The 25,671-nt window shown below is 30.8% G+C and overlaps 4 protein-coding genes and 1 pseudogene across 5 annotated transcripts; 4 read left to right on the forward strand and 1 right to left on the reverse strand.

The window, feature by feature from the left end:
• Positions 1 to 242: 242 nt before the first annotated feature.
• Positions 243 to 8,161, reverse strand: LOC108780880 (popeye domain-containing protein 3). Of its 2 annotated transcripts, XR_001940912.1 has the most exons (10): positions 7,728 to 8,161; positions 6,758 to 6,873; positions 4,525 to 4,786; positions 4,034 to 4,401; positions 3,324 to 3,481; positions 3,108 to 3,210; positions 2,822 to 2,962; positions 2,525 to 2,690; positions 1,623 to 1,898; positions 1,149 to 1,218 (listed from the first exon to the last, which is right to left on the reverse strand). XR_001940912.1 is itself a non-coding variant. In XM_018548704.1 (9 exons), exons 3-9 carry the CDS (start codon positions 4,745 to 4,747, stop codon positions 1,151 to 1,153), a joined length of 1,227 nt encoding a protein of 408 aa, XP_018404206.1. In that variant the 5' UTR covers positions 4,748 to 4,786; positions 6,758 to 6,873; positions 7,728 to 8,161; the 3' UTR covers positions 243 to 1,150. The 2 variants fall into 2 exon arrangements, 1 of the variants encoding a protein (XP_018404206.1); XM_018548704.1 differs by lacking the exon at positions 1,623 to 1,898 and having other exon boundaries at positions 243 to 1,218.
• LOC108780838 (uncharacterized) lies at positions 5,331 to 6,071 on the forward strand (annotated as a pseudogene).
• Positions 8,162 to 13,430: 5,269 nt separating the features above from the next.
• Ugalt (UDP-galactose transporter) lies at positions 13,431 to 15,644 on the forward strand. Its single transcript, XM_018548805.1, has 4 exons — positions 13,431 to 13,513; positions 13,600 to 13,719; positions 13,870 to 14,084; positions 14,997 to 15,644. The coding sequence occupies exons 1-4, from the start codon at positions 13,495 to 13,497 to the stop codon at positions 15,642 to 15,644; spliced, it is 1,002 nt and encodes a 333-aa protein (XP_018404307.1). The 5' UTR covers positions 13,431 to 13,494.
• A 1,211-nt stretch (positions 15,645 to 16,855) lies between these two features.
• Positions 16,856 to 21,437, forward strand: Taldo (transaldolase). The gene is made up of 6 exons (XM_018548770.1): positions 16,856 to 17,042; positions 18,621 to 18,744; positions 20,081 to 20,320; positions 20,401 to 20,526; positions 20,591 to 20,727; positions 21,114 to 21,437. Exons 1-6 carry the CDS (start codon positions 16,946 to 16,948, stop codon positions 21,401 to 21,403), a joined length of 1,014 nt encoding a protein of 337 aa, XP_018404272.1. The 5' UTR covers positions 16,856 to 16,945; the 3' UTR covers positions 21,404 to 21,437.
• Positions 21,438 to 23,055: 1,618 nt separating this feature from the next.
• Bap55 (Brahma associated protein 55kD) lies at positions 23,056 to 25,255 on the forward strand. The gene is made up of 6 exons (XM_018548771.1): positions 23,056 to 23,129; positions 23,364 to 23,710; positions 23,812 to 24,141; positions 24,221 to 24,472; positions 24,551 to 24,748; positions 24,830 to 25,255. The coding sequence occupies exons 2-6, from the start codon at positions 23,384 to 23,386 to the stop codon at positions 25,043 to 25,045; spliced, it is 1,323 nt and encodes a 440-aa protein (XP_018404273.1). The 5' UTR covers positions 23,056 to 23,129; positions 23,364 to 23,383; the 3' UTR covers positions 25,046 to 25,255.
• The last annotated feature ends 416 nt before the right edge of the window (positions 25,256 to 25,671 follow it).

Below are 25,671 nucleotides of genomic sequence, written 5' to 3' on the forward strand. Positions count from 1 at the left end.
TGTTAAAAGCGAGACCTTTATTTGAAGTCTCATTGTTCCGATTATTGTATTTGTTTTATCTCGATCATTATTGACGTTTTCTTTTTTTAACAATTTTCCTTCGATTTATTTTACGTAATATATTAATCTTAAAGTACTTTTTTTACTTTCACTTATCTAATTATATAAAACAACGATACGCACTGTTGTAAGTAAAATAATAACAAAAAAATTAACTTGATGTTAAGTTTATCAATGCATTGTGTTCGTAATTATAATATTATTCTGTAGCAATTCGTAATAATTTTTTATGTTAAGTATCGAAAGTTGTATACGCGATTCGGCGTCTCTAGCAGCAGTGTAGCGATATAAATTTCGCAACAATGTTCTTTATATTATACTTCGTAATATTCAATGCGTTAATAATGGCGTAACTTCTTGTGCCTCTTTGACTCGTGAACATCGATTGCTTAACAGTATCACAACATGGATCTTCAAACATGTAAAACAGCGACATTTGGAGAACTCTACGAGATATATTGAATAAATATATAAGTTATATGGCGCATATAGTATATTGTACACATTTTCTCCATGAAAACATTAAGAAAGGAAGTGTAAGTAAAAAGGCACTATTTCCGGGTATGGGAAAGAATCAGTTTCTCTAGGCCTTCCTAACACTTTTATCAAGTCCCATTACGACATCACAGACCCCGCATTAACAGAAGTTACGCCGCTGTGAATATGTCACCCTCATTTCATTACACTTGCATACTTGTAAAGTCTTAATCCATTATTCATTCATCATAGAACACATACCAAAATATTTTAATGGAGTAAATAATAAATATATAGCCACTCTTAAATTTAATATGTTCAAGCATACCCAACAAATACACTGGAAGCATAAACTTATTGATTAGTTGCTTTATAAACTAGAATTGAATTTATCATACGCTACAAAACAATGGAATTTTCTCTTAATATCGGTTGACTAGCCACTGGGAAAATTAATAATTGGCAAGAGAAAGTTCGATTTTTTCTACGCAGTTTCAATATGCACATTATTTAGTCACAATAAATATCAGCTTCCTGTAATTGCATTATGTAAAAACACCGGTGTTGCGTTATATTGACTGTCGAGGATGACATCGATTTAACAATCATTTCATTAAACGGGTGTTTCGTGATCAGTCTCTTCGATTCTTCCCAATCTCCAAGCATTCGGATCTCCTGCCGCTGTAAATTAAGAGCAATTTTTAAATAATTTTTAATCATAATATAAAAGATACAGATAAATAAACAAATTTTTAAATAAACATATTTGAATTATCACACACGTATTATATATTATAATTATATTTTCTTCTTTATAATAAAGTTGTAGAGATAGGTATGGAATATTAGAAGTAAAAATATATGGTTTTATAATATTTTCAAATCAGTTACAAATATGAAAGAAGATAAGAATTACGCAAGAATCGAAATATATACCATTCTCCTTTCAATTATCAAAATTTTTCAGAATTAAACATATTTTCTAAAACAAATGTGCTTAACGTATCTTGTTTATGGGTGTACTACTTTACGGTGTACTTGGATTTATCGTGTACAAGAATTTTCGAAAACATAAAGAAACTCACCTTTTGATACAATATCCAGGAAGAACAATTAATGGAATTATTCTGCGACATTTGTGTAATATATATGCATCCATTGCAGGAACATACATGTACGTCACATACGATTTTTGTGCTAGTGTTGTACGATCGGTAGGTAAGGACATTACAGCGAAGTCTGAACGTTGTTCGATATAGGGTGCGGGAGAAATGTACAGGGTGGCACACGTAGATGGTTCGTATGGTGAAGGGTATTATTCAATACTTCTTGATTCGTGTACAGCAGCGGCATTCTTTCTTCTATTTCCAAAGCAAAATCAAAAGTTGATGCAAAATCATAAAAAAAAAAGTGCATATAAATGAATACAAATATCTATGACATATTACTAAATCTTGACAAATATAACAAGACATTATGTATCAAAACTATATTACTTTAAAGTAAAAAATATATTGTATATTTTAAAGATGTCAAATCATGATATGTAAATGTACATGTACATACTATGTAAAGAGCTATCATTTGTATAAAATGTTCACAAAAATTTTAACATGACAAGTTATAAAATATATGTAATAAACAAAAATTTACTATAAAATTATAGTATCATGAATGTGTTAAAAACATAAGAATAATATTAAAAAAGTGAAAAAACTGGATACATATAAAACATGCGCATGCCTGATTAATGTAGAAAATGTGCATTTTACTAATTATACATAGAAAGGGATTGACAAAAATTTCTAAAAAATAAACAAGATACAGATATACAATTTCTTTTGTTTTAAGAAAAAAAATTATCTCAATATTAGAATGTTAGAATACTAATAAAAGTTAAAATACAAAAAATCAATTTTGTACACAGTGTTTTAGTTGAATTCTTCAATATTAACAAAAATAAAAATTGAAAGAAATGTATACGTACCTTGAAGTTGACGACTGATGAGAGCAGTAATTCCTTGACTATCACCAGTCTTTTTAACAACAAAAAGTTTTGTCTCAGCGTCATTTTCTAAGGCTCCAATACCACCCAGACCAATTATCTGTCCATTCTGCTGCTGATGACTGCTAGCAGCCATCGTTTCACTCACCTATTACAAATAAATATGATAAGACACACATATTGAAATTTTTTTATTAAGCTTCAATAGATAATAATTTTATAACTTCACAAACCATAATAAACATTCTACATTATCAAGACTTTTAAAAAAGAATATACCTGCATCAATTTTTTAACTACATCTCTGCCCAAAATGTGATCAAACACTGCCTGCAGGAATTGATCGCTAATTATGCTTAATTTTAGTTTGTCCCTATGCCATAATAATATCCTTGATTCTTCCATAGCTGTTATAGACACCTAAGTAAATTTAAAATAATATCAAACATATCTGACATATTGAAATTATGAAATCAAATTGATAAGAAAAAGATATTGTATAAGAACTGATTATAATAAGAAAATTCGCTAATATGAAAAATATCGACTATAAATAACAATTTACCTGGAAGTATTCATCTGTCGAGACACCAAACCATTCTGGAGAATCCAGGAACTGATGTGGGAAGACGATATGCAATGCTCTTCCATTTTGTGATACAACTAGTCTGTAAAGACCGAGAAAAAAATAATTTTAGTAAGTAAATAGAGCTTTTATACATATTATATATATAAAACACACAATGAATAAATCTAAAGAATTTAAGAAATGCATTCTTACTTTCCCGACAACACCAACGATAAAGAATCAACTTTGGTCACTTTTTCTTGTGCATAAACTTCTTGATATTTCAACTGGCGAATGATCTTCATACAATTTAATACTTTTCTGAATTGATGACGTGACACCCGTAATGGCTGGAATACTGCAACGTATACCTACATAAAGGAAGACAACTGTAAAATATTTATATTCTAAGATTTTAAGTGAATGTTTTAAATAAGTACATATCAAAGATTTCAAACAAAACTTTATCTGTTGTACTGTAAATATATTAATTGTTTTATTAATTGCTAATGTTCAAGAAGAATAATAGATTCTATTAAATAAAACATAAATTTTATGTCATACATCACTTGATTTTGACAGGGAGTAAACAAAATGTCATTTTTGTAACAATAAATATTATTATAATGACAGTATAAAAATCAAAATTTTTTGTGTGCGATGTAAATGCTACAGTCAAATAAAAGCAAATTACACAGAAATCACTGTACTGTGATTTAACCTAACTATACTGTTTTTCAAGAACACACCTATATATAAGAAATGTATAATAATAATTCTAAAAAATAAAGATAAATGAGCATGTTTTCATAATATACTTAATGTTAAATGTAAAAAAATATACTATCGTTTTTTCTCTATTAATTTCGTAAATAATTAATACTTCCTCACGAATCATTGTTTTCTATTTGATCTTCACTTACCTCTTCAATTTCCCTTGTAAACTTGATAGGCCTGAGCTTGTAAAGAAGCGTGCATACATGGACGAAATTGATGGCAACAAACAGAGCATTCCACAGAGCAGCATCCAACCAGCAAGCTATTGTCCAGCCCCACAAAGCAAGAAAGGCACAACCCACGAGTAGAGTGCACCTTAAATAAAGTACACCATGTATGCCGCTTGGTGCAAGGTGTGACAATAGGAAGAAGGCATTTGCGAGTTGAAAGTAGATGTGATTCACGTAAATTCCTTGATAGGGTTGGCAGGTAAGAGCTCCGTTCAGAAAGGTTGGAGGCACTATCGGCGAATGAGGATAACCGGATCCATGGCTGACCACTGACAGTCCAGTACCTATATAAACATGAAAACTATATATTTCATCGATCAAATAAATTAATAAATGATCACAATCTGAAAGAACTTATTCTTCGATTTACACACTATGATCTCACTGTGATAAATTGACAGACATACCCTCTCTATTGTCAGTGGTCACATTCCTGCATTCGTCGTTCTCGTGGTGTGCCGACGCTGGTATCGATATATCCGACGTGACGGTATTACGAGGGACATTGGACGCCGCTGCATTCGTTAGGCTGGCATCAATGGTAATAGAGGTCCAATACAATAATATAACGAACGAAATGTAAGTACCCCAGCCTATTCGGCTTCCTATTGGGTCGAAGCAGATCCACATCCCCGCATTACCACCAAGCTGGACTGTATTTGTTTCGCTCTATATAACATGCAAATCTATTGGTATATTTATTGTAAATTATATTATCTATAAAAATAAAACAAAATGCCAATGTAAGCCGACACAAGTTCTTGGAGTGCACTTTTTTTACAATTTATCAGAAATAAATAAAACGTATATGCTTCGATCCAAGTTTTATATTATTTTGTACTGAGGAGGACCTTAACCATAGGTCGAAACGTATACATTTTATTTATTTCTAATAAATTGTAATCTCCAAGAACTTGTGTCGGTTCACATTGGCATCTTGTTTTATTTTTGTGATTTATTCAACTGAGCCTTTTGATTATCTTATATTTTTTATATTATCTATGTATGTACATGTATTATCCACACATAATAACATTCATCTAAAATACAAATAAAAATTACACTTTTGCACATTGTATATATATTCAAGTAACACAACATTTAATTAAGTCATAAATTAATGATATAATAAATTTTAAATATATGTGGGCAATACTTGAAAAGTTTCTTAAGTCACACAAAGATAGCGCGTGCGTATCGCAAAAAAGACATAATGGCCAAAAAGTACATCATCTTTTATGGTTGCTGTCAAATCAGACAATTACGTCCATTAATCATTAGTTACGAGCAGTCAAACAAAGCAAATCAAACATTTTTTCAACAATGGATAAAAAGGAGTTTCGTGCAGTGATAAAACACTATTTTTTGAAAGAAAAACCAGCTACGCAGATTCAAGCAGAGTTGCAGGAGGTTCATAGCACATCTACTCTTTAATTACCAACCATCAGTTTTTGGGTAAACGAATTTAAACGTGATCGTATCAACACCGATGATGAACGACGCAGTGGACGCCCGAAAACTGCTACCAACGAAGAAATGGTCAATAAATATTGTTATGAGTGATCGCCGTTTGAAATTGAGTGAGATAGTAGAGATGGTATAAGGCATCTCAGAAGAACGGGTATTTCATATCCTGCATAAAATATTGAGCATGAGAAAGCTGATGTCGCGATGGATGCCGCGTTTGCTTACGGTGGAGAATAAACGCGTGCGTATGGCCATCTCTAAGGAGTGTTTGGATCTGTTTAAGCGCAATTCACGAGAATTGTTTCGTCGATATGTAACCGTAGACGAAATATGGGATTTACCATTATACATACCCGAAACAAAACAACAATCGAAGCAATGGACTTTGTCTGGTGAACCAAAGAAAGCAAAGTCAATTCCATCGGCTGGGAAGGTCATGGCCACCATTTTTGGGATTCTAAAGGTATCATCCATATCGACTACTTAGAAAGAGGAAAAGCGATTACGGAAAATTACTACGTCGACTTGCTGAGCCGTTTCGATAAAGAATTGAAGGAAAAACGCTCATTTGGCCAAGAAAAAAGTGTTATTCCATCACGCACCGTCCCATTCATACGCAATCGCTACCGCAAAATTGATCGAATATTACGATACGAATTGCTGCCTCATCCACCATACTCTCCAGATTTGGCCTGATGCGACTTCTTTTTGTTCCCAAACCTGAAGATTTGGCTCGGAGGAAAGAAATTCGCGTCGAATGAGGAGGTCATCACCGCCACAAACGTCTATTTTGCAGAGTTTCAGTCATCGTACTTTTTGGACGGCTTGAAAAAATTGAAGCACCGCTGGACTAAGTATATTGAATTAAAAGATTATATTGACAAATAAAATGAAACTTTCCCGAAAAAATGTTTTTTTTTCTAACTTAAAAAACTTTTCAAATTGCTCACGTATATACGTCCATATGTATTGTATGCATACTTGCGTGTGAGTGTGTGTATGTGTGCAATAGTAGTTATATTTTAGTTTTATATAATCTCTTCAATACTATACATTCATGTTGTATTAATGATGCAGATTAAATTGCTTGTTATGACTACATTCTATACTTATTTCTAAATAATATAAAAGCAAATGCTCTCTGTCATTTGTGAATGTTTAGTTACTGCTTACATTTCTGTATTAATCTCAGCTAAAATTGGAACTGGACGATGAGAACCACCTTGCAGACTTCAAATCAAGGAAGGATATTTGCATCACCAACAGCTGTGGGAAGACAATATCAACACCTGAAATGCATACAAGTAAATGTTTGATCAATCGTATAAAAATATAAGAGAATTTAATGTTTCCTAGAGATTTATATCATAAAATTATCACTTATAAGAAATAATTGTGTCTCTCTTAAATTTCTATCATACTTAAATAATAAATTAGATAAAACTATCTATCGTTGTTACTAATGACAAGACCTTTGCAGTTGTCATGGAAGGATTTATCAGTGGAAGACAACATGACAAGTTTGTAAAAATTATAAGATTTTATCACTCACTGGCATCCTTTCTGACTCTGCAAAGTCTTTAATTTATTACTACTTATATCTCAGAGATTGGATTGTTCAGAATATCTACAAACAAGATAAAAGACAATTAATCTTGCATGTCTATTATAATGTTTCAGTTTCAGGCGGGATAGATACTCGAACATTGATTTATACTCATTCTTTGAGTAACTAAAGTGAACTGAGACCATTTAAATCACCGCGAGAATGATTTAATCCAGTTTCCACGATCCTGTTCCCCATTTCGTTCGGCGCACATTTGTAATGCACATGTGTGCAAGTACTTTTCGGCCTGCCATTTTATTCAGTTATACACGCGATCTCAGGATAATATCCATTCTGAAACTCGAAATAGAGAAGTCGAGATAGACCGCCGAGTGCACGGAAGATACGTATATTTTATACGAGATTATTATACAAATCGCGATATATAAACGGCGGCCGGACGACACGAGAAGTTGCCGTTCGAATTTGCGGACTTCGGTCGTTGTCGTGGATACACTCTCCTAAATTCACCGTCGTCGCCGTTGTCGTGACGCTGGTTATTAAGAGTATCTCTTTCGAAATCAATAAATAACTTACTCATGGAAAATCGGCGACGGTGGGGGCGTACGCAAGGCATACAGACGAGAGGGCGAACGATGGTGTGACGACCGTCGTTCGTGAGGAAAGGGAATCCGAGGAAATTATCGATGCCGTTGGATCGGTCCTAATCGCTCAGCTAAAACTGGCCGAAACTGGCGATAGCGCGTAATAAACGCGAAACAAATCGAACTCGCTTGCTTGTACCGTCGCGTCGCGTCACCGTTGCGATCGTGCTAGATCGCGCACCTCTCACCGCTCGTGACGGAAACGTCAAACCAGTCAACTAATGCGGCGATTGCACCTTGCGAGCGACGTTGGTCGCAAGCCCACAATCGGACCGGAGCGGGGGCGAACGCGAAAACGGGATGGTAGCAATGGGGGAGGGCGACGACATAGCCGACACAGCGCATAGTAAATATAGATTGCGCGTACGATCATGCGCTATACCCATAATGTAATTATATATATATATAGAGAGAGAGAGAGAGAGAGAGAAAAAGTTTGCCTTCTCTCTCTGATGTAAAAGCTAGGCGCACGTGTATACCCCCTCCCATCTCTAGTTTTATGAATCGTTATACATAGATTGAAATATATAAATGTCGTAAGACACAGTTCATATTTTTATTAATTTTTTTTTTTTTAATATGGAATTTCACCAAAATTAATTATACAAGACTAATAACGTTAATGCAATAATAAAAAATTTAGTAATTTATTTAATACAACGTCATAATGAGCAGATACTTCAAATATTAAACTTTTCTCAACAAATCTTGCAACATATCTTGAAATACCAAAATCTTCTTTTGCAAGCGTTTGTTTTTTTGTCGCATAAGTCTATTTGCATGTTTATTGTAAGCAATACATTTTAGAAACGCTGTCCATTTTTCTTCTGATGAAAAATCTGTTTTTGTGAAGCGTTCTGTAGTGTGTTTGGAAGATTTTAAAATTTTTTCATTTATTTCAAAATTTCCTAAATTAGATGATGGAAATTCTCTAAAAAAATGTTTATTTACAGTATTTGCAAGATATAAAATAAAAATTATTTTTTTCCTTCGTGTTTGTCTTACCTCTTTTTATTCATATCATTTATATTATTTTCGAAATAAACACAAGTTTTTTCTTGATTATTGATACAAGTAGCATTCATTTCTTGTTCAGAATTTAAGAGAAAAATTAAATCTTCACTTGTATTTTGAGTCAATTCTAATTCATTACTTGTTCCACTGCAAATAAAAATATTATTCGAAAGTATAAACATTATTAAAGATAGACCTATACTTTACCGCTGCACCTAAGACTATCTATCTCATTTTTTTACCAAATTTCAAAATATATCTATTTTAATTTAAATACAACTGTATATTGATTCAATAGAGAAAAAAAATTTAATATACAATATTAATTAAATTTTATAACGTTTTTTACTGGGCCGCACTGAGTGCGCACGAACAAACTCGTTCAGTGGCAGCTGGCAGCTACCACTGCACGAGGTTGCTGAAGATGTGAATTTCTTGCACTCCTAGCTAAACACAGCTTCATGTTCAAATGCCACGTAATGGCTCGTAAACTTCACTATGGTAGAAGAATTAAGCGTTTGTTTCAAAAAATCAGTTATGATATTTTTCGTTAAATTTTTAACCAAGTGAAACAGAGTTATACAATAAATTGATAAGTGAATAGAATTATGGAATTTGTATGACTTTTTGGATTTTGTGGTTATTCCCGTGTAGATTGTCGACAATAAAGACGAATGTACATAAAAAATAAATTTAGATATATGTAAAATTATTGCCAATGTGAGCCAACACTAGTTGTTCGTGAATTATAACTTTATTAAAAATCATACAATAATATAAATAAACGTTTCGACCTTTTGATTAATATGTAAAATTGATTGATTTAATATTGGCAAGATGTTAAATCAATGTTGACTCGGTCATTCGACATGTAATGACGCATTACATGTCGAACAACCGAGCCATCAAAATTGATTTAACATCTCGTCAATATTAAATCAATTAATTTAATAAATCAATCGGTGCATTGTGTGGTTCACTCTTCTTACTGTTGAATATCAAATTTACAAAAATTCGAGGTTCAATCTCACTCAACATGTACATTGTGTTCTCATGACTTAGATTATTTTTCAAATTTTGATATTTTGATCATACTGACGAGGACTTAAACAAAAGGTCGAAATATTTATTTGTATTATTGTATGATTTTTAATCATACAATAAAAGTTACTTATAATTCACACAAACAACTAGTATTAGCTCATATTGGTAATAATTTTATATATATTTAGATTTAATCTCTTGAGACTATGTTCTTATAGAATTGAAAAAAAAATAAAAACAATGTAAATAAATGGCTCTTAAGATAAAAATAAATATTAATAAAAGGGCAAGGAGCCAAAGTAAATTACAAATACAAAAACAATAATACATATAAAACAGTTAAAAATTAAAAATTGAAATAATAAAGATTAACTGGACGTTTCGACTCAGTTCGAGTCATCTTCAAGCGGAAAGATAAAAAAATAATAATTAGTTTACCAAATTATTTCCTTAAATATATGTACATTATGTAGAAAACCTGTAGTAGATGCATCCTACTTAAAAAATATATATATAAATATATGTACATTATATAGAAAACCTGTAGTTAGATGCATCCTAGTTAAAAAAAATAAATATGAATAAAAATAAATGCACTAATAATAATAAAGTGTCTGTGTGTGTTACTCCTTATCTGTACACATATGCATCAAATCAATAAAGTTTTCAATTTTACAAATTTTAGTGAAGTTTCAAAATATTCATCTTCATCATTACTACTAGATAATGATAAAGACAGCAAATCAAGTAGTTTAAACGCAAACTTTGGAAGCATTTTCAACTTTCTGCCGTGCTACCATATTGCACTAAACCGATACTGCCTCTTGAAGCTCGTGTAAAATTTTTGCATTCAAGTACAAGAATTCAGCACTAGGTTTCCTAATAAAACAGTGTGCATCATCTCCCTATGTACCAAAACGCTAAGTGATACACACTGCTCTCGTCTAATGCACACTAGTGCAGCCAGTAAAATACACTATTATATATAGACATGACAATTGATTTGCATGTCTATTCTCTAATAGCTAACCATCAAAAGTGCTTTTATCACAAGAATCTGTTCTAAAATGATAGATCCCATGTATCTTCAAACTTATGTGTATACTGACCTTTCTTTGGTATCAATATTATAATTGCTTGCATTAGTTCTATGATTTTCTGAATTGTAAAGTGCAATATTGTTTTCATTTTCAAAAAGAATTTCAGAATTATTATAAAAATTTACATCAATGTTTTGGTACGATAATAATGTCCTCTTTGTATCTATTCTAAATAGAAATGTATAAAATAATTTATAGATTTATTATTAAAAATTATTTGAACTCTCAATATATATATATATACATATTAGTCTTAATTAAAGAATCTTGTCTCACTTTTTTTGTAGGGTCAAAGAAGGAACAGCAGTATTCTTTAATCTTTTGATTTTTGTATAAGGATTTATGTCATGATAATCGTTTTCTGTAAAATGATCACTACAAACTCTGGCTCCTTTATATGAAAGATTACGACCGATTATTCGTAACCATTTATTCCTCATTTCTTCGTTTGCTGGTATCCTATAGATATTGTACATTTTAAAGCTTTTGTTAAAATTTATTTATCAAAATTTGTAAGGCTTTATTATTTATGTAACTAAATATGCCTATATATATACGGTAATCATATATTTTTAAAGAAACTTTACAATAAAGGATGTATGGTCACCGTACCTCTATATAGCAAAGCTTCTTTAAAAAATAAACTTACAATTAATATAGTTATCAACAATCATTACTATAATATTTGTAATTAATCGAATTTTTAATTAATTGCTTAATTATCATTATAAAATACTTGGTTTTAGCCATTTTAACAATTACCTGTGAAATGATCTCTCTGGTTCCGAAGGAACATTTTCCTTCGAACATATACAACATGATGAAACCATTTTTTCATCAATTTGTAGAATTGTAGTATATAAATACACTCAGGAGTATTCTACCATTTGTAGAATAAATAATATTTTTAATAAATCAATTGCTTTAAGCCAGCGGCACACGATGCTTGTTTTCTTGCTGGATCAGATTTTTGCCATCGGATTGGCTGCGATATTAGCACTATCAGCACTGCAGCCAATACGGTGGCAAGATTCTTTAGCTAGGGTTACCGGACAAAATCCATAAAGAATGGCGTACAAATGTGTGTTGGCATTTCTCGAAGCTCCCTAGAAACCATAAATGGGGTTACAATGGGTCTGTTCGCGTTGCCCCCAATAATTTTGCACTTAAAATGAGATAGATATATTATTCGGGGTTAAAAAGAGAGAAAGCGAAGATAGTAAGTGCAAAAAGTGCAAGCAACGCGAACAGACCTAATGTTACAAACTCCTAAGCTGCGTTCAAAAACATCCCAAGTGCTCCCGTATATCGTTTTATCCTTGTTGTTCAACCATGTTAAACAAGGATAAGACGATACATGGAAGCACTCAGGCAGAGTTTCTGACTCGAGTGATGACTGATGTTGGGGGCGCTTACCGCATTTTCCAGGTTTCCACTCTTCGCGTGTCTATGTTTATTCGGGCTATCTTTAAAAATTAACATCTCGTGAACTATTACGAAAATTGCAAAACGGTAGAAGACTTTTTGACTTAAGTTCAGTCCACTCTACCAATCAGCTCATGACAGGCGATCTCATAGGTCAATATTACTCTGTATACCGCATGTGATAGATTTTCTAACCTCGATAGTCAACTTTAATGATTAATATCACGGAGCAATGCGACACTCTTTTCTATCAGTTTTGTTTATTTCACGAAAAAAACGCGTCCATGGGGGTATTTTTTAATCAACTTTTGTGTTTGAATATGTTAAACTAAACGAGTACCTAAAATAGAAAACAAAACGAGAGTACAGCCAATCAACGGTGACGTCGATAGGAAAATAACTAGGAATTCTTACGAAGTACGAATGTTCAACGTGTCAGTTCAACGTGTACAAAAATTCCGGGAAAGGTACATACATATCTTTGATAAGGATTATTTTGCAAGTTGTTCAATTATCTCATTTTATGCATTATCGTAGCTTTTAATGATTCTTCGCTAGATCTTAATGATTTTAATTTTTCAATTTGTTTATCAAAACTTACACAGCTAATTGTCACAGTACAAATGTCAATATGACGTGGTGCGTGTGTGTGTGTGTATTAAATGATATGGGAATACATTTAGAAAATAATTATTTTAATTATTTTATTTTAATGTTATTAATAGTATTAATAACATTAAAATAAATATTACGAACCAAAGGTAACATTCTGTATTGTAAAACATATATCATTAGTATATTACAAATTACTCAGTAATTATTTTATTGATTTATTTTTTCTTCTGCAAATTATAAATCATATTGTTTTTTGCTACTTTTATTTGCATTTCATTTATATTCTTAAATTATTCCTCAATTAATATTTTATATCTAGATGTACATTTTCTTTCTTTTTATAATCAGAACTGATCGCTTTATAAGAGAGGGAAGAAAAATAATAAAATAATTTTTTTAAATAGGTGATATATATATTTCTTATAATTCTAGGAAAAATATAATTTGCAAAAAAATATCTATAAGTTGTTTTAAAAAAGTTCAAAAGACCTTATTACCAACATGAACAAAACTTCACAAAGTTAGTATACTATTTATATTTATATAAATGTTATACATTATTCTCTGGCATATAGTATATAAGCACTGACGATATATATCTTATAGGAACTGGACAAACATTAAAGTTTGTGAGTTTAGTTACTCTCACAGTTCAAAATGCTATGGTTGGCCTTAGCATGCGATATTCACGTACCAGAGCAGGAAACATGTTTCTTTCTTCCACTGGTAAATATTATCTGTATTTATATATATATATATAATATATATAAATAATACATATATATATATGTATTTATATAATACACAGTCAATCTTAATATAATAGAAAATTCTCTTGTTTCATTCATAAATAACAGTATCATCTTTCTTTTTTAGCTGTTGTGATGGCTGAAGTAGTCAAATTGATTACCTGCCTTATATTAGTATATACTGAAGAAGGAAATTTTGAAAAATTTTACAAAGCATTACATATGACAATCGTGAAGCAACCTATCGACACTTTAAAAGTGTGTGTGCCATCCTTTCTGTACATTATTCAAAATAATTTACTTTATGTTTCTGCATCAAATTTAGATGCAGCTACGCATCAGGTAAGACATAAAAATTTGTTTTTGTTTATTTCTAAAAGACAAGAGAATAACAATTAATATAAATTAATATATATTGATTAATATGTGAATAATCCTGTGAATAACCCATTGGTTATTCACATATTAAAGTCATTATCTCCACTTGAAATTTTTTTGGCGAGAGCAAAGAAAATCTTGTATAATTTTTCTCATTCAAGCTATCACAAGAGTTCCTTTAAGAAGTTAAGAAAATTCACAGTTTTAGTTAATAAACCATATTATGTATAATGTGACATAAAAAAAAGAAAAGTTTTTCTGTTTATATTAAAATACACTTGAACACTTGCAGTTGGAGGAAAGATTTAGTTGATTTTGGAATTAAAGTGTCTATTACTTATTTTATTCATAATTGTTTTTTTAAAAACAGTTAATATTGAATTAAACAGAAATTTTACGATTTCAAAGCATTTTTATCATTTAAATATTAAAAAGAAATTATATATTATAAAATACAACATTTAGTTATTTATTAAAAATTTTTTTTTTTAATTTTTATATTCAAATTCAAGTGAAAGTAAAATATTGACAAAAAAATTTTATGAAAAATAAAAATTAATATGAAATATAGATTAGTTAAGTATTACAAAGTAGGGATTTAACTTTTTTTTCAATTTGATCTATTTTTCTCTTGATTTTGTAGGATTTATAATTGTTTTATAGGATTTGTATCATTTTTAAAACGTTCAATTTGTAATCAAGAAACAAAGAAATTTAAGGATCTCAGATTATCTTACACTTTTTAAATTTGTGGATACAGTTTTTATATATTAGTTACTCTTATTATGTGTGCGTGCGTGTGTGTGTGTGTGTGTGTGCGCGTGTCTGTTTGGTAAAATTTATAATTTATATTTGAAATAAATATACATTTTTCAGGTTACATATCAGTTGAAGATTCTAACGACAGCCTTTTTCGCAGTGACAATATTACGTAGATCTTTACATAGTACCCAATGGGGTGCACTCGTACTCTTGGTTATTGGAGTGGTTTTGGTACAATTAGTACAAACTGTAAAAGCATCATTACCTTCGGGTATTGAACAAAATCACTGGTTGGGTTTTTCTGCCGCTTTAAGCGCCTGTTTCCTCTCCGGCTTTGCAGGAATTTATTTCGAAAAGATTCTTAAGGGCTCTGACATTTCCGTGTGGATGCGAAACGTGCAATTGAGTGTATTATCTATACCGTTCGGCCTAAGTACATGTTTTTTGCAAGACGGTAATGTCATACGCAAGCAAGGCTTCTTTTTCGGTTACGATTTGTTCATTTGGTACTTGGTAATCCTACAAGCAGGTGGTGGATTGATTGTAGCTATGGTAGTCAAATACGCCGATAATATATTGAAAGGATTTGCTACATCTTTAGCTATCATAATTTCTTGTTTTGCTTCCGTTTATCTATTCGACTTTCACTTGTCGTTCCAGTTTACTCTGGGTGCATTCCTTGTCATCTGTTCGATTTTTCTTTATGGCCACCAACCGAAAATTGTATCCCTTGATAAACATACATCTGCCGAGAAAGTCTGATAATAACGAAAATATAAGAGTATTATTAACGAGGTAATACTCAATTTTATAAGTCAAATTCTTATTAACAGTTAATATTGAATTGATGATATGTGAAATTTTAAACACTTATCAAGAGTGGAAACAATTTAAATGCGTTAATAAAAATAATTAATATATTTAAATAGAACAAAAAAGATTATATTTATAGACTGAGCAAATGCTATTTCTTTTTTAGAAAAAAATGGTGATGAAATTAATCATAAGCTTTTTGTCTTAAAAAAGAATGAGAATTATTATATCGTATATATATGAAGAAATCATGAGTACAATCATGTTTTTATATTCGATTTTGATTTTGAATTACTCTTATAATCAAGCTGAAAGAGTTAAGAATGGCAGATTTAGTTAGGTGACGTGCGAGTGAGTTGGGAATGGCAAACAAAACATATATAGAGATATTGAAATTAAATTATGCATTGCAATATAGTTTTACCTATTTATTATAAGTACAATGACTATATATACTCATATTTATTTTTATATAGCTTCATATTTCCAGTTCAATTGAAATGTATTGATATAGGCCAGTAAGTTCTATTTACACTGTGTACTTAATTTAAATAGACTTTAATAAATATACAGTTTTTACGAAAATTTTCTTATGTGTGCATAATGGTATCGTTTTTTTTGTTTTTTTTTTTTTTTAGAAAATATTAAATAATCATAAAGTAAACAAACTATATTTGTAAATTAAGTTTAAAAATTAAGTTTATACATATCCGAATGTTATATTATATTTTAAAAAAGGAATTTATATTTTGTTTTAGTATGTATAATTATTTTATTTATGTTTACATAATTAGATCAAATTTTTAATTAACAAATCTCGTCGAGATTCAATTCAATTACATTAATATACTTATATAGGTTTATTTTTATATTTATATACAAATCAGTTATCACCAATAGTTTCAGTCGCTGTTTATTTAAATTCTACAAAAATTCTGAATTTAAAAATCACAATATCGCGCGCGCATTCATGAATTTATTTTTGTGCGGTTGGCTAATCTACTATCGAGGTTCAACCGATATTTTATTGGACAGGTTTCTTTTTTTCGAATAGGCTAATTGAGCATCGCGAATACGAATCTCTGGTTTCCGAAAGTTTTCTATTGAACAGCCAATCGCTGCGTTCAATGGATCTATCGTACATACGATACGATGCGATATCACTGATATCAGTGCTTACGGAGCATTTGCGTGAGTGAGACATCAAAATTTTTCTTCTCTACGCGTACGCATAAATACCTACGGCGACCATGAGCGAGCCTCAGTCAAAGAAAACGAAGACCATGAGTTCGTTGAGCCAGCTAAAAGACCTCACTACAATAGTCGCCGATACCGGCGACTTCCAAGGTAAAGAAATTGAATTCGGTTAGTAACGACGGTAGATACTTGAAACGTCATCGTGAATGAAAGAGAAGGGAGGGGAGATCTTACCACACTTGCACTTTTTTCGAACGCGTCTCACGTGATTCTTCGAATCTTAAGAAGTCTATTTTTTGTGTTTTTGTATTATAATTTTCTTTCTCGCCAAATATCAAATGTATACCTTTTCCACTTTAAGTTCTCTAGTATATGTACAGTAGTTCAGCTATAGATAACAGATCATACGAATGATTATAAACATTTTAACATATATGTGATCATAATTATATTTCAAAGTCGTTATATTTTATTATATAATATATATTTTATTATATAATTTTCAATTTTTGTTGTTCCCATTTTTTAATTTGAGTATTAGTAAAATTATTTTAGTATTACTATTATATTAAATATTAAAACTTTTATAGATATAGGGCGTCTTGAAAGTGGTATATATGTATATATAAATATGTATATATATACAATATATAAAATCATGATCATAATATATAGGTTATTATTAGAATATCTTGAAATCTCATTAATTCTAGAAACAAAAAATTTTAGACAAAAGTTGTGTTATCTGAATAAGAATGATAAATATTAATAAAATCAAAGAAAAAATTAAAAAAATTAATTTTTCGAAGTCATGTATATCGCTATTTTAAAAACAGAATTGTATGAATTTTTTTTTAGATAAATATAATTTTTCTAATTATTTTGCATATAATTAAATTATTAGAAAACAATAGTATTTGTGTTTACGAGATATTTTAATACTTTATTTCAGTACATTTTGACATGGAATGTAAAGTATCTTGTATCAGAGCAAAGTGTAGTTTTGGAACTTAAAGTGGAATAAATATATGTTTAATATTTGGCGAAAAAGAAAATTGCAGTGCAGTCTATCGTAGGAATAAAAGCATCTCATAAAATATCTGTTATATATGCAAAATATAAGATACTTTTATACGTGAAACAACTAAAAGAATTATACCTTCTTAAAAAAAAAATCATATATTCTATTTTAAAAAGTGACGATGACCTTTATGTGCCCTTGAAGAATAATTTTTTTTCTGAAAATTGATTTTACGATCAATATAACTTACAATGATAAAGTGATGTTGCAATAATTTCATTAATAGAAACACATTCTTGATTTATATAAACCTATACATGAAAATTTAATTTATTTCTTCTGAACTTGAAATTTTTATCGCATCTTTTCGCGAATCTTCCGAAAAGTCAAACGATATTGGCTAGATCTGTTTGCAACTGATAAAATAGTATCAGTGTACGAAATATCATGACCTTTGTTTGTTGAATGTTGAACAGTAATCTTTAAAGAGTAGAGTATTTATCACTCTTATTCTTGATAGTCACATTGAACAGAAATGTTTCGACAAATTGTTTAATGGTTTAATGAATAAATAATAAACAGATATTTTTAAATGTAAATATAAAATTAAAACAGAATGAAAATAATTATAAATGTTGTAAACAATAAACATTAATATTATTAATATTATATTTTAACAATAATATATTCTTATTCTCACGATATAGCTATGGAGCAATTTAAGCCTACAGATGCAACAACAAATCCCTCGTTAATTCTCGCTGCCGCTAATCAAAAGAAGTACGCTCATTTAATTGAGAAAGCTGTGGTATGCGGCAAAAAGTCTGGATCGTAAGTATACATGTTTATAAAAGACAATTATGTAATTAAAAAAGAGTAAGAGTCTGATGATTAGAAACAATTTCATAAATATTCAAATAAAAAACTATGATCACAAACTAAAAACATTTTACTTAAATTACTATCAACATTACATGTTTCAGCTGTATTATTTAGCCATACTCATATGTACACAAAAAATTCATTAATTAACAATAATCTATTTTATTATCTATTAAACGGAAAAGTCGCGTGGTAAAGGCGTTATTTGATTATTGATTTGATTATTTATATTATTGATAAAAAAAAAGATGCGATGACATTTTGGACAAGATAAAGACTTCGTTCACCAAACGATTGAATGACCGATTGAAACAGTGTATTTCACCATGTTTTGATAGAAGAAAAAAAAAATTTTTATAGCAATTTAATTATAGCAAAAGATTTTGAAACAGTTCATAAAGTATATGTTTGGCTGTTAAAACTCACCAAATTGGCCATAACATATTAATAGTAAAAAGATCATCAAACGGTCGGCATCTCTCATCTATACATGTTTATTTATGATATGATTGACTTATCGTTAAACTATCAATCTTCGTATAATGTTATTAAATAGGTTTAATATATTGATATTCGTACTTGATATTTTAAGGTAGAACACTCGTAAATTGAAAACAGAATTTCTTGAAGTTGAAACTATACGTATTGTACTAGAATTAACACGCTCTTGCAATTACAATGAGATTGACCATTTTAATACTGAGCAATTAAAAGCATGCATTATGTGTCGTCTATACAAAGTTTATGCAAATGTTGCGTTTATTTTTAAATAATTAGCAGTGATATGTTAATAAAAAAAACGAGCATGCTTTCGAGAAACATAAAATATTGTGAAAAAATATAATTTTTAATTTTTGGAAAATAGAACCGTGAAAAGAATGTAGTTTTCGTAAACATCTATTAATCCGTCATATGATTTGTAGGGAAATAGCAATGAGCCAGCCTGTGTCTGTTTGTATTCATTTCTTTCCGTGTGTATATGCGGTTTATATACAAGGGCAAGCAAAATTTCTTTCACTAACGAAAGTGAAATTATCGCTATCGAGCACACGATAGGATCTAACTTTTGAATGTTAATGACGTCGTTTACAAGTCCTTTTAACGTCGATGTTAAAACTCTAAGCCTCTTCATCAAATGACTTTGAGTTACTACATCGAAGTAATAACTTCGTCTTAAAATAGCGTTTACACGGCATTTAACGTCAGTAGTTATAACATCGATGTTATAACTTCGGCGTAAATCGAGCCGTGTAAACATAGTCAATGTGGAGATTTTCTTTTTCAGTACTTTGGCCGAGCAAGTTGAAGCAGCCCTTGATATTACGTGTGTTCTGTTTGGCAAAGAGATTTTAAATATAATTCCTGGAAGAGTTTCTACAGAAGTAGACGCCAGATTGTCCTTCAACAAGGAAGCCAGTATAGAAAAAGCGAAAAGATTAATCGCTCTGTACGAAGGGCTTGGAGTGAGCAAAGAACGCATCTTGATTAAACTTGCATCGACTTGGGAAGGCATTCAAGCGGCGAAGTAGACATCAAATTATAAGAATTTATCTTATATTCAATTAATGAACATATCCCGTTAATAATTGAAACACTTTTTTTTAGAGAATTGGAGAAAAAATATGGAATCCATTGCAATCTGACACTGTTGTTCTCTTTTGCCCAAGCCGTTGCTTGTGCAGATGCTGGAGTTACTCTTATTTCGCCGTTTGTTGGTCGAATCTTGGACTGGTAAGTGTTTTAATCTCATTTATTAAATAAATTTGTACAAGAGTAAAAAAATAAAATTGTTTAGGTACGTGGCAAACACAGATAAAAAATCTTATGAAGCAAAAGAGGATCCAGGTGTTGCTTCTGTAAAACAAATTTACAATTATTATAAGAAGTTTGATTATAAAACAGTCGTGATGGGTGCTTCATTTAGAAACGTTGGTAAATATTTTGATTCATATTTATATACACATTTGCCTAACAAGTACCTCTAAAATATCTCCACAAATTAAACATTCTATTATAGTGTGTGTGTGTGTGTGTGTGTGTGTGTGTGTGTGTGTGTGTGTGTGTGTGTGTGTGTGTGTGTGTGTGTGTGCGCGTGTAAGTGATAAAAAAATAAATTTTAAATATAGGTACAAATGTGTTTTTTTATTTTTCATTGAATTCATTGAAATTTTTATGAGCTGAGCTCTTAATATTCTTTTTAATTTTATAGTTTTATACATTATAAATTATTTAAATATAGATTTTATAAAGCACAATGACATATAAATCATATTATTTAATTAACTTTATTATTTTAATTTAAACGTTTTGATAATTAGGTGAAATTAAAGAACTCGCCGGCTGTGATTTTCTTACCATAAGTCCTAAATTATTGGAAGAATTGGAAAAGAGCAACGAGGCTGTACACAAAGGTTTGAGTGTGGAATTGGCGAAGAAATGTGATCTTGAAAAGATTAGCTTAAATGAGGCCGAGTTTAGGTGGCTTTTAAATGAAGACCAAATGGCGACCGATAAATTGAGTGAAGGCATTCGCAAATTTACTGTCGATGTGCGTAAGCTTGAGAAATTATTGCAGGAAAAAATTCTATCGGTTAAACAGATAGATTAAAGATGATAGCAGGTCTCAATAATGTATTTACATATGTAAAGTAACATATAATAATTTACAAAAACATAATATCGAAAATACAGACATTCCTGTTACATATTTGTAAAATAATTATTTTTTAATAATTAACTTCTATATAAAAAATGTAAAAAAAAATGAATTGAAGGGACAAAATTATATATTTTTAGAAATGTAGGCTTTGTATTACAAAATACAAATGTAAATGTAAAATAATGTAAATGAAAAATGAAAGAAAATACATTTATTAAACATGTGATCCAAATTTAATTATATGTATATTGCGTATATTATTCTTCAACCCTAAGGGTTGATTTAAGCGGGGAGCACAGACTTTTGCATAACGCATAAAGCATGTGCATAAGGAATTTCATTGGCCCATTTTCTTATGCCTGAGTCAATGGACCAATCAAATTCTTTATGTATATGGTTTATGCGTTATGCAAAAGTCTGTGCTCCCCGCTTTATACTGGTCGTAATCTGTTAACTTATGCCGTAATCTGTAAAAATTGACCAATCACAGTCGAGTGAGAGGGGAATAATCGATTATAATTGGTCAATTTTTACAGATTACGGCTAGTATAATCCAACCCTAACGGTCATTGTAGAATATGTTTCGCACACACTTTTTGTAAAGGCCGCAGCACACACTTTTGCATGACGCATAAGAGAATCAACCAATCAAAATGCTTCTCTTTCGTGAAGTAGGAGGAAAAGAAGGACTCTGATTGGTTGATTCTCTTATGCGTTATGCAAAAGTCTATGCTTATTACATTCTAAAGCGGGGAGCACAGACTTTTGCATAACGCATAATACATATACATAAAGAATTTGATTGGTCCATTAACTCATGCATAAGAAAATGGGCCAATGAAATTCCTTATGCACATGCTTTATGCATTATGCAAAAGTCTGTGCTCCCCGCTTAACCAATAGGATCTTGTCTCCTTAGAGAAAATACCTACTCTACTATTCGCGTTAATTTCGATTTCTCCCGCCAGGTAACGTAATGACACATCGAATTTCCCAATTGACAGCATACGTGTATATGTATAGATCCTATTGCTGAGTGTGTGTTAAGCTGAAATCACACTAGCGATTGCGCGATTGTAATTGACGATTGAGGATTATTTCGCAAGCAATCGGTAACTGCTTTGCTCTAATTGGTTGAGAAATAATCGTCAATCGCAATCGCTAGTGTGATTACGGCTTTACTGTGTTCCAAAATTGACTGCCAGTACTGAAAACCTATAGTGCTCGTAACATAAACTATAGATTTTCAGTCTGGTAGTCATTTTGGAACACAGCCTGAATCTGTAAAACAAACGATTTTAGGATTTCTGAGATCTCTTAAATATAAGATCGAATTACAAATATTATTTTATCAATAAATTCATAAAATCTTTGCGTGTAACAATACTGTGAAAAAAGTTAAATAAAGAAAGAAATAATTATATTGTAATTTCTTTTTCTTTTATTCGTGCTGTGTGTGCAGTGACACACGAACAGTTATGTCAAATCTATTTAAGTATATCACATCTATGGCTCATGCTGGACAGCGACTTTGGAAGCGTCTTTCACATTGAGGTTATGATTATATATAAGCCGCAAGGTCACAAAAATAAATGTTCATGTATAGCTGTCACATGGGCCAAATAGTCTTGCCGTTTCATTGAGTTCTTTTTGATAAGAAAACTATAAAGATTAGGTGAGTGTTTGCGAATACGATAATATGCTTAAAACGTAATTGTTGCATGTATTGTCAATATACGGTAATTATACAGACTAGGTCCTGCATCTCAAAAATCATTGAAATTAGATTTATTCATATACATTGCTAAGTAACATTTGCTTGTTATTACTGCCATCAAGAATTTGAAAAGATATCAACAATTGAGGTATTACGTATAATATGTTTCTTATATTACAAATATTCTTGAAGGAATTCAACGATTTTCCAAGATGTCTGGAGGTATGTTATATGGTGGAGATGAAATAGGAGCGTTGGTCTTTGACTTAGGTCATCATTCCTTGAGAGTGGGCTATGCTCAGGAAGATACTCCAAAGGCAGAAATTCCGGCTGTTGTCGGAATAGGTGAAGACTCCAATGGCACGGTCACTAAGGTTGAACCCATGGATATCGATGATAAAAAGCCTGACAGTAATATTACGCAAAATGGAACAAAATATTACATTGATACCACAATTCTTCATGTTCCACGGAAGAATATGGAGATTGCAAGTTATATGAAAGACGGTATGATTGAAGATTGGGATCATTTTGAGAAGGTAAATTAATGGTATTAATATGACTTTTTAAGACTTGTGATATATGTATTTGATTTTTCGCTAATGTGTCAACATGTAAGGATCATACATTTGTCTGTTAGATTTTAGATTATGCATATTCAAAAATAATTCAATCTGATGCCGAATATCATCCTGTATTATTTTCTGAATCACCATGGAATGTGCGTAGCAAAAGAGAAAAGTTAACTGAGCTAATGTTTGAAAAATATAATGTACCAGCTTATTTTCTTGTGAAAAATGCAGTTTTAGCTGCGTTTGCTAATGGCAGAGCAACCGGTATCGTTGTCGATAGTGGTGCCACACATACATCTGCAGTACCTGTACAAGATGGATTTGTGTTGACACAAGCCATCGGTAAATCACCCCTTGGTGGAGATTACATAAGTATGCAGTGCAGACAGTTTTTGCAAGTATGCAAATATTATTTATGTTTCTCAATGTGTCTTCCAAATCTGTTAGTCTTATGTATTTTTTTAAAATTAAATATAGGATAACGATATCGATTTGTCACCTCCTTATATGGTGGGTAGCAAAGAAGTAGTTAAAGACCATGATAAACCACGATGGATTAAAAAGAAAGGTTTACCTGAAGTTACCAAGTCTTGGCATAATTATATGGTAAAGAAGGTGATTCAAGATTTCCAAGCCACAGTTCTTCAGGTATCAGAAACACCATATGACGAGAAAATTGTTTCTACGATTCCTGCAGTTCAGTATGAATTCCCGACTGGCTATCATCAGGTATATATTTTATATAATGTTTACAATTTTATACAAACACAAACTTTAGAATAAGATAATAAAAATAATTATTTTAAGGATTTTGGAAGTGAAAGATTTCGAATACCAGAGGCATTATTTGATCCTAGTATAGTACAAATGCGTGGAGGTATGGTTGGTAATACTATGTTAGGAGTAGGTCATATCGTCACAACCAGTGTTGGGATGTGTGACGTTGATGTACGACCAGCGCTGTACGGAAGTGTTGTAGTAACTGGTGGCAATTCGTTTATTCAGGTAGAATTTTAATAGATAGAAAATTAATTAAGCAAATGTTTTTCTTCTTACGTACATTGACAAATTATTGTGCATTTATAGGGTTTCCCAGAACGTTTGAATAGAGATTTATCTATGAGAATACCCTCTAGCATGCGTCTTAAATTGATTAGCGCGAACGGATGCGCAGAAAGAAGATTTGGAGCATGGATCGGCGGTTCGATATTAGCGTCGATTGGTACTTTTCAACAAATGTGGATCTCCAGTCAGGAATATGAAGAAAGTGGAAAAAGTCAAGTAGAAAGGAAATGTCCTTAAAACATGGTTGCTCCTCGTATGTTTTCATGGTATTAGTGTCAGTGTTTGTATAAACATATATCGTACGGAGAGCGAGTACAAGTTTTGAAAGATGAAACCTTACATTCTATGATATTAATTTGTATCATTTAATACAAATTATTATGCATAAAGCACGTTAGATTAAAGCACTTTTAAATAACATCTTTTTATAATGTTGTATCATGATCCGATGACAGATATACTCTTGACAGTATAGAATTAAATATTACTGATATACATGGATAAGCGTATTCTATTTGTAAATTATACATTGTTCCAAATTATAAACAGACATATATGAGAAAATCGATCTTTATTTATTACTGATATATGCTGCATGCACAAACGATAAAATTTTGTAAATTGTAATAAGATTTTTTATAAAAAAAAAACTCACATGCCATAGCAAATTGTTATCGAAATAATTTTTTTTTCAATTTCACATATTTCCTCACATTTGCACAATGTCCTCGATGTCGTTTTACTGCCAATAGTGTTATATGCATCATATTGGAATCGTAAGTGTACCTACCCTATACTTACAGCAAATATCGCTACGAGAGCGAGATGGAGTATACGTTCACCCGGAAGCTATAATTATCCTT

Source organism: Cyphomyrmex costatus, unplaced genomic scaffold (assembly GCF_001594065.2).
Source record: "Cyphomyrmex costatus isolate MS0001 unplaced genomic scaffold, Ccosl1.0 scaffold75, whole genome shotgun sequence".
Taxonomy (NCBI): Eukaryota; Metazoa; Arthropoda; class Insecta; order Hymenoptera; family Formicidae; genus Cyphomyrmex; species Cyphomyrmex costatus.